Here is a 10,209-nt window from a genome sequence, read left to right as displayed (position 1 = left end):
ATATAGCATCTGGGGTCTTAAGGGCTTGAAGATAAACAAGCGGCCTTCTAGCTGAGAAGCAACAAAGCCCACATGGAAGAAGCACACAGCCTATGTGATCACGAGGGGTCGATGGGATCAGGTATCAGGCATAAGAACAACAACAACAAAAAAGAACAAAAAAATCATATCATCGTGAATGAGGGGGAGTGTGGAGTGGAGACCCAAAGCCCATCTGTAGGCAACTGGACATCCCCTTACAGCAGTGTCACGGAGAGGAGACACCCTGCCAGTCAGGGTGCAGTGTAGCAACGATGAAAAAGACAACTTTCCTCTAGTTCTTAAATGCTTCCTCTCCCCCCACTAACATGATCCCAATACTACCTTACAATTCGGCTACACCAGAGGATGTGCACTGGTACAGCTAAGAACTAGAAATGCAGGGAATCCAGGGAGGATGATCCCTTCAGAACCAGTGGTGCGAGTGTCTTTTTAATTTTTTATGCAGTCCTAGTGGCGTAATGATGGGTTATAAGTTGGGCTGCTAACGATAAGATCAGCATTTTACAACTACCAGCGCTCATTGGGAGAAAGAAGGAGGCTGTCGGTTCCCATGAAAATTTACAGTCCGCGAACCTACAAGGGCAGTTCTACTCTGTCCTGCAGGTCATTCAGAGTCACAATCCACCCCGTGGCAGCGAGTTTGGATTGTTTTTATTTCTAACTTTTAGGTCCAAATTTTACTATAATTCTTTATGTTCCCACTGTAATGTTAGTCTACGCCAATCACTTGCCCTTCTCTTTACAAAAACCTTCCATTAAACACCAACTTCCCCTCATCTCATCACTAAATAGACCAGGTACAGCCCTTTTTACAGTCCTCCCTGAGGGATAATTTTTTCCTTCACTCTAGCTAGAGTTTTCAGAACGGTCTCTTCCCACCTTAGCTTCTGCTCTTCTAGGTTACCCGACTGACTGTGTTTCTGTAGCTTCATGCACTTGGCACTCATCTATGCATCCCTGGTGCCTAGCACAACACCTGGGACAATTGTGGAATGAAAAAAATAACACCCAAACTTTTCAGAGAAAAAGAAATGTTTATTACTTTAATAAACGTTTATTACTCCCCTTCTATCACCTCCTCTCATCTACCAACTTCCTGATTCACTGTAAATTCTGGTCGCCATCCCCAAGAGCTCTCCTCTACACAACAACCTGTTATCAGTGAGTTGATTCCGACGTACGCCAGCCCTACAGGACAGAGTACAACTGCCCTGGACATTCCTAAGGCTGTCAATCCTTCAGAAGCAGACAATTTCTTTCTCTCTCAGATGGAGAGTTGGAACCACTGACTTTTTGGTTAGCAGCCTAGCACTTAACCACTACACTACCAGGGCTCCTTCAATATACCATGTACGTAGATACCCACCCCCCCACTAGGACGCTGTCACCTGGGTGGGTCTTTTTAACCTCCAAGACGACCACATAGTTCCACCTGGCAACTCAACAACTCCATTTGAATGATCTGTAAGAATGTCAATTTCAAAATGCCCAGAGAGAACTCTCTGTCTTTTCTAAATCCTTATTTCGGAAATTAGTTCATGGCATCCCCTTCCACAGTACAGTATACCTTGAAATGGTCCATTTCTTTCTTCTTCCCAAATCCTGTTTACCTATTTTTGATCATCTATTTCAACTCAGTTTATTCTTCCTAATCCTCATGGTCACATCAGTGTAGAATGAAGGACATGGCTTTTGGAACCAAGGCCAATCTGGCTTCAGGTTTCAAATGCAACAAATGCTAGCCCTGTGGCTTACAGAGAGCTATGCCTCTGAGCTTCAGTGTGGCCTTTTGTAATAGGCTTGGCTCCACACACCAGGCAAGGGTTGTGGCAAAGACCAGAAAAAGAAATGGCGAACACCTGCTCTTCAGTTTAATACATAACCGGTGTTCTCACTTTGCTGCACAGTTCTTGGCACTGCTTTCCAGGTTAGAATCATTATAAACAAAACCCAAAATCGCAAAGCTGATTCACAGATAACAGTAGTGTTGGTAAGGGTGTGGTGAAACTGGAATCCTAACGCTGTGCTGTGATGGTGGGAATGTAAAATGCTGCTTTGGAAAACTCTTGTAGTTCCACACAAAGTTAAACACAATTCCCCGAAGATCCAGCAATTCTACTCCTAGGAATATACAGGAAATAAATGAAAACATATCTACACAAAAACTTTTAAACAAGCATTCATAGCAGCATTAGTGAGGGTAGCCAAGAAGTGGAAAGAACCCAAATGTTATCAAATGCTGAACAAATACACAATATTTGGTATAGACATACAATGGGATACTACCAAGCTACAAAAGGAATGAAGAACTGATACATCCTACATATCACAGATAACTCTTGAAAACATTATGCTAAGGGAAGGAGACCACTTGCAAAATGCAATATAGTGAATGATTCCATTTCAGTGAAGTGTTCCGAATGGACAGATATTTAAAAACATAAATAAACGATAGCTGGGGAGGATAAGGGGAAAAACAAAGGGCGATGGCTAAAGGGTATCCGGCTCCTTCTTGGTGTGATGAGAATGGTGTGGCGATTGCCTAACTTTGAGACTATAGCCCAAACCATTGCATTGTGGATACATTTTATGGCATATGAGCTACATTTCAAAAAAGCTTAAGAAAGACATTGGTCAGGCCACTCTCCTTAAAATCATGTTTTGGTTCCTCTTTGGCCTTAAAATGTAGCCTCAATTTAAGTTCCAAAGACATGTCCACTAGCCCCAATACCCTGTTTGACCTCTAATCAACCAGGGAAACAAGTTACCAAATGCAAAATTCTGTACCATAGTACGACTGGCAATTTTCTTTATTTCTGAACACCACGGTGGGCAAATCTATAATGACTATCCCTCCAAAGGAAGTTATTTACATTAATAAAATATGTTTAAATATAATATAAACTGATGGAGCAATAATTTATCAAAAATAACAACATAATTCTAAAATCATAGCTTTTTCACTGTTAAAAATGAAACACTGCTTTATGAAAATCTCTCATATAAAGTAAGAGCTTTGAGGGCTATGAATGCAAAATAATCTGTGTTTGTATGTTCTATGTGTTTGTATGTTGGAGAGAGGCTAAGGAGGAGCCCCAAAACCTAAATAACCTGCTGCCATCAAGCCAACACTGATGCACCTCCACACAATACAGGTTTCTTGAGACTGTAAGTCTTTTTTTTTTTTTAAAGTTAAAACAGCCCCTCAGGCATTTGATCCTGTTGCCAAGTCTCATGAACCAGCAAGTACCCCTCTGCAGATGGCCTGGAGATCATACTTCAGATAGAAAAATGACACATAAAGCGATCAAAGTCTCTAGTTCTCACAACAAGTTATCGTCCACACCCATTAGAATAGCTAAAATAAAAAACCAAACACTGATAGCACCAAAGGTTGGTGAGGAGGTAGAACAATGAGAACTCTGATACATTGCTGCTGTGGATGCAGATGTTCAGATATATCTGTGATACATTCTTTCAAGATAAGTACGTACCTACTCTATGGTCCAGCAATTATCCCCAAGTACTCAGCCAAGAGAAATGAAAGTATATGGCTACAGAAAGTCTTTAACAAGAATATTGATAACAACCTTACTCAAAATAGCCAACAATTGGAAACAATTAAAAAGTCCACCAAAAGGTGAATGAATGAACAAATTGTAGCATAGGCGAACAATGGTACACTGCATACCAATCTTTCAAAAAAAGAACACATCACTAATATACACGATCTAGCTGGATCTCAAAAATATGATGATGAGCCAAAGAGGCCGAAATCATTTGCAGCCAGCTTGTAGGCAGGCTTCCACATGTCCCGGTGGCCTAAGACCATGAAGAAAGCCAAATAAACACTTTCTGGACTGAACTGAGCCAAGCAGTGGCTAGCAATTCAGAGCAGGTAAAAGTGCAAGCCTTTACCCATGACTGGCTGGGCTGCTCAAGTTCAATGGTTTCAAATTGTCCTGTACCTGAGTAGAGTGCAGTGATCATGCACTATGATAACTGCTATGGACTGAATTGTCTCCCCCCCAAAATATGTGTTGTAAAGCCTAACCTCTAAACCTGTGGTTGATGGAGTGCTAGTGAGGTTCTCAACTTGTGGGTCGTGACCCCTTGGGGGGGTCGAATGACCCTTTCACAGGGGTTGCCTGATCCATAACAGTAGCAAAATGACAGTTATGAAGTAGCAACGAAAATAATTTTACGGTTGGGGGGCCACAACATGAGGAAGGGTTGCGGTATGAGGAAGGTGGAGAACCACTGGCGGAGACACTGGGCTTCTAACTGCCAGGTCAGCAGTTGGAATCGAGCAGCGGCTCTGATGGAGACAGATGAGGCCTTTTGCTCCTACAAAGATTTACCACTTCAGAAACCCCAAAGGGCTTTTCTTTTCCACTCTGTCCCACACGGTTACTATGAGTCAGAATCAACGCCATGGCAGCAGGATGGATGTGCCTGTGGACATGCTCTCATGTGGGACTAGGCTGAGGCTGTACATCTTTACAGGAGCAGACAGCTTCTTCCTTCAGTGTTCAAGTTTTCTTTACTCTTCCTTATTCATTGTTCAGTTTTTGCATGCATAAGGTGAAATTTTTGTTCTTTAACACAAACACACTAAAGAGGTCTTTTGAAGCCAACTTGCCTAATGCAAAGTCACTGAAATGAAATATTGGTGGCATAGCTGCCGGCATCACAGCAACATGGAAGCTACCACAGTACCCCACCCCTGAGAGACAAAGGACGGTTCTACGAGGAAAACATGAAAAAAGTCAGGCATGGTTTCCAAGTCAGGATACCAAAGCCCACTGCCACCAAGTCTATTTCAACCCTCTATGGTCTCTAACAGGAGCCCCTGCGGGGGCCTAAGGGCTGACAACTGCAAGGTTAGCTGTTTGAAAACACCAGTTGCTCTGTAGGAGAAAGATGAGTTTTCTACTCCTGTAAAGAGTTACAGTCTTAGAAATTCACAGGGGTGGTTCTACCCTGTTCTGTACAGCCACTATGAGTTGGCATTGACTCAATGGCCATGAGTTTTATGGTCGACAAAGTTTCAAAGGCTGTAAATCTTTATGGACAGATAGCTTCACCTTTCTCCTGAAGAGTAACTGGTAGGTTTGAACCTCGGACCTTACGGTTAGCCATCTGTCTAATGTTTACCATATAATGTTACCAGAGACCTGAATTTGATTCTGCATGTGATGTGATGCCTATAACATTTTTAATTTGGGGAAGTGGCAGAGTCGGATTTATGATCCTTGTGGCTGCAGTGTGGTTAAAGGAATACTGAGACATCAGTTGAGAACTATTGCAGTAGTCCAGGTGAACTAACAGGCCTGAACTAGGGTGGTAAAGTAGAAAGGGAGAAGTCTGGAGGGATAAGGACTATATTTTAGAGATGAAGTCAACAAAACTAAGTGATGACTAAATTGTATTTTAGTAGTGGATGACTTGAGGGCACTGTTGGGTAAGTACTGGATTGCTAACTGCTTTAAGGGCAGTGGTTCAAAGGCACCAGCCACTCCTTGAGAGAAAGATGAGGCTCTTTGAGCTCGTAAGGACTGACAACTTTGGAAACCCTATCCACTTGACAGCAGTGGTTGGGGTCTTTGGTTTACAGGTGAGAGAGAAAACTGGAGGAAGGTTTTTTTTAAGAGACATATTTACATGTGCTTGATACAATAGATGGATGGATGGATTGTGATAAGAGTTGTATGAGCCCCCAATAAAATGATTTATTTAAAAAGACATTTACAATACAAACATGCCTCTTTAAAAAATATAAACATACCTCTTTCATAAACTGTTCAAACTCCTCATCTAGCTCTTCTTTGGAATAGCGTGCCATAATCAGTACTGTCCACTTCTCAGAGTTAACATTCCAAAGAATTTACAGAAGGAAACACTATATAACAATAGAAATAGACATCATCTGAGGCAATTTAAATCACATCATGAAAACAAGTAGACTTAAACTCTATGCATTCCTCTTAAGACTTAGCTTATATCTACAATTATCAGTCAGTAAGCTCATAAAAGATGCAGGATTCCCTCAGCAAACGGATTTTGAAAAGGCAGCTTTCATAATGCTTTATGCTCAAGGCTCAGAATTACACTTCCAGTTTTAAATGTTCCACAGCATTTTCCAAATCTGTATTCGTATTAGAATATTCTTGTCTATGTGGGGTAGCAGGAGGGGGGGAGGGAAGGATGTAGCTTTAGGAGGTGGTTCTTTAACTTCCCTCACATAAACGAGGTACAAACATAGAATGATTACAAATTATTAAATAGCAATCCAACGGGCTTCTTTTTTTCTTTTCCCAAAGCACAGAATTGATGATTACTTCCTTACTATTCAGCTAGTTATCTTATCAACCTAGATTAAGGGTTTTACAAAACAGAATGTTTCAAATAAGAGGAAGTTTCCAAACATAGAGATGGTATCCATCTACTTAAAGTAGAATACACATCAGTACGGATTACATTTCTCGTGTAGGGTGAGGAAGCCAGAGCAAAGTATTCATCGAACACCAAAAATGAAATCCAGAGACTTGCAGTGCAAAGTCCCCCACCTTTTTAATGCACCCAACTTCAGATCTGCTCCTTTCAGGATTCTAACTCCTGGAGGTGCTCAAATCCCAGCTTTCTTTTGCAGAGGCTGGGAGTGGGGATGGAGGACCCCGATGACACCGTGCCTCACCTGCATAACGCCTTCTGACCAAATCTTGGCTCTGAGAGATTGGTCAGAGGAGGAGCCCAGCGAAAAGATCCCAAACTCGGCAGCGACCGGGCTGCAGAAAGCGCGGGCACCAAAGTTGGCGGGAAGACAAAGACTTATCTGTGAGGTCCAGGGCAGCCTGGCGAACTGACTGAGAAGCAGGATCTAGGACACAGGTGACAGGTAATCGTAATCCCAGTAGGAAGGAGCATCCACGTCTAATTTACCTTAGCCCTCTAGCCTTTTCCAGAAAGGCTGTGGGTTCCCAGCAGTTACCAGGGTAACAGACGTCAGCCGCTGAACGCCGAGTCACATGACCTGGCCGGGTCACGTGGCGCATGGACGACGGAGGGTCCGCCTTTACTCTCCTATAGGTCATTCCTACTCCGCGTGACAACCGGAACGTCTACGGCGCAGCCGGCCACCTGAAGGGTGGAAACCATCGCGGCGACGCCAGTCCACTCGACCAGAGTTTTCCTGCCCTTCTTCGGACGGTGGCTGACGGCAAACCTGGTGCGGAAGTGCTCGGCAGAGGCATGCTGGGGATTGTAGGCCCTGCCGGGGCTACTGGGAAGTGTAGTTTACTCCCCCTCTTGGTTTAGCGTGCTGTTCCTTCGCGTAGGATTTGCAGCGACCCTGTAAGCAACATTTCCCCATGATAGCGTTACTTAGGCGTTAATTTTTATAGGAACAAATCTTCGCATTCTTTTCTACCTAGGGGCCTCTGGTGGGCCCAACAGCTCCTTTCTGGATATTTGGAAAAAGCATGGATATTTTCCCACATTTAACTTGTCTTTTTCTCATCTTTCTCCACCCTTGTAGTTGGTGCTATCTGCTTGACAAGTTTTGAAGGAGTTTCATTTACTGGATTTTCTCTTGTAAAAGCAGACCCGTGGAACCTTTTGTCAGCCTAGAGCTATTCCACCATCTAGTGGACAAGAAATTGAAAACACGCACGCACCCCAACACGCACTCAAAGATAATGGTAATGGATTCCTTAATACTCACTCACTCACTCACTCACTCACTCACTCACTCACTCACTCACACATCATTTCCTAGTCCTTTCTTCCAAAAATGAACAAAGCAAAACTCGGGGTTTCACTGGAGACACACGACGGGAATTGTGCCCGCCTGACCCCACCACACCAAGGTGAGATGCCGGGGCGTGCATCAGAGCAGCAAGGGGAGCAGAGCAATGAAGTCCCCAGGGAACATCAAAAATAGACTGTGGGTCAGGGCATGCCACCCCATTAGACTCTACTGGAAAACATTCCTAAAGGACAACAAGTAGACCTTGAACTATTTATAGGCCTTTTTTTGTCCTTGGGTTTGTTGTTGTAGCAGCTATAGGTTTATTTTCTATTGTTGCTTTGTTGTGCTTGGTCTTCTGTTTGTTCATATTGTTGTCCCTGCGTGTCTATCTGGATGGGATACACAGGATTAACAAACCAGAATGGAAAACAATGGGACAACAGTTCTGGGGGGACATGGGACAGGGGAGGCGGTGGTGGGGTGGTGGTGGCGGGAAGGAAGTGGGTGTTAACAAACCCAGGGACAAGGGAGCAACAATTGACCAAAAATTGATGGCGAGGAGGGTATAAGAGGCCTGGTAAGGCTTGATTAAGGGCAATGTAACAGAGAGGAATTACTGAAATCCAAACGAAGGCTGAACATGATAGCGGGACAAAAGGAAAGTAAAAGGAAATAGAGGAAAGAACTAGGAGCTAAAGGGCATTTATAGAGAGCTAAATACAGGTATTTACATATGTAAATATATTTATATATGACAATGGGGTAGTAGATCTATGTATATATATTTATAGGTTTAGTATTAAGGAAGCAGATGGACATTAGGTCTCTTCTCAAATACTCCCTCAACACTTTGTTCTAATAATCTAGCACCCTAGATGCTCACCTTCCCAACACAATCGCTGAAGACAATGCAGGTGCATAAGCAAATGTGGTGAAGAAAGCTGATGGTGCCTGGCTATCAAAAGATATAGTGCCTGGGGTCCTAAAGGCTTGAAGATAAACAAGCAGCTATCTAGCTGAGAAGCAACAAAGCCCACATAGAAGAAGCACACCAGCCTGTGTGATCATGAGGTGTCGATAGGATCAGGTATCAGACATCAAAGACCCAGAGCAAAAATTCATAATGTGAATCAGCAGGTGGTGGCAGTTGCAGAGTGGAGGCCCAAAGCCAATCTGTAAACAATTAGACATCCCTTTGCAGAAGGGTCATGGGGAGAAGATGAGCCAGTCAGGGTGCAGTATAGCACCCATGAAACATACAGCTTTCCTCTGGTTCTTTAATGCTTACTCCCCACCACTGTCATGACCCTAATTTTACCTTACAAATCTGGCTAGACCAGAGCATGTACATGGTCAGAGATAAGAGCTGGAAACACAGGGAATATAGGACAGATAAACTCTTTGGGACCAATATTGACAGTAGCCATACCAGGAGGGGAAGGGGAAGGTGGGGGTAGGAAGGGGGAACTGATCACAATGACCTATCTATAACCCCCTCCCAGGGGAATGGACAACAGACAAGGTGGTAAAGGGAGATATTGGATAGTGCAACATGTGACAAAATAATAATAATTGATAAATTATCAAAGTTCATGAGGGAGGGAGGGAGGGAAAAATGAGCTGATACCAAGGGCTCAAGTAGAAAGAAAATGCTTTGAAAACGATGATGGCAACACATATACAAATGTGCTTGAGACCATCTATGTATGTATGTATATATGTATGTATGTATGTACGTATGTATTGTGATGAGTTGTCCAAATCCGTAATAAAATGATTTTTAAAAATTGGGGTTTCAGAGATAGCATTTAGAATGTTGTTGTTGTTAGGTGTCATTGAGTCACTTCCAACTCACACAGACCCTCAGCAAAACAGAAGGAAATATCTGGTTCGCCCCCATCTTCACAATTATTCCTATGCTTGCGCCCGTTGTCCAGACATTGTGTCACTCCATGTCCTTGAGAGCCATCCTCTTTTGTTGCCCTCCCCCTTCCTATTTATTTCGTCATGATGGCCCTCTGCAGGGAGCGGTTTATCCTGACATGCCCAAAGAATGAAGTCTGGTCAACCTGGCATCTCTTATCACAATCCATGCATGCATCCAGTGTGTCAAGCACATTTGCCCATATGCTGCCATCATCATTCTCAAAGCATTTTCTTCCCACTTGAGTCCCACTTGATATCAGCTCCCCATTATCCCCCTCCCTCTCTCACCCTTGCTCCCTCATGAACACTTGATAAGTTATAGAATATTATTTTTATAACTTACATCATCCTTTGTCACCCTTCACCCACTTTTCTGTTGTTCTTCCCCCTGGGAGGGGGTTATAGATTGATCCTTGTGATTGATTCTCCCTTTTTCCTCCCACCTTCCTCTTATCCTCCTGTTATCTCTACTCTCATTGTTGGCCCTGAGG

General features: G+C 43.3%; 1 protein-coding gene across 1 annotated transcript in view; it reads right to left on the bottom strand.

Annotated features, from left to right (window-relative positions):
* The window catches only part of CEP162 (centrosomal protein 162), a 70,676-nt gene extending 63,614 nt beyond the window's left edge, over nucleotides 1–7,062 (bottom strand). The window contains exons 1-2 of the mRNA XM_004696524.2: nucleotides 6,985–7,062; nucleotides 5,831–5,944 (exon numbers count right to left, since the gene is read on the bottom strand). Coding sequence (XP_004696581.1) covers nucleotides 5,831–5,887 — 57 coding nt within the window. The 5' untranslated portion in view covers nucleotides 5,888–5,944; nucleotides 6,985–7,062. The remainder of the gene's footprint in view (nucleotides 1–5,830; nucleotides 5,945–6,984) is intronic.
* Nucleotides 7,063–10,209: the final 3,147 nt, after the last annotated feature.

The sequence above is a fragment of the Echinops telfairi genome, unplaced genomic scaffold, assembly GCF_000313985.2.
Source record: "Echinops telfairi isolate 266 unplaced genomic scaffold, ASM31398v2 ScPeMD7_3533;HRSCAF=4204_0, whole genome shotgun sequence".
Classification (NCBI taxonomy): domain Eukaryota; kingdom Metazoa; phylum Chordata; class Mammalia; order Afrosoricida; family Tenrecidae; genus Echinops; species Echinops telfairi.
The sequence above is the reverse complement of the archived record's forward strand: the minus strand, read 5'-3'. Positions and strand labels throughout refer to the sequence as shown.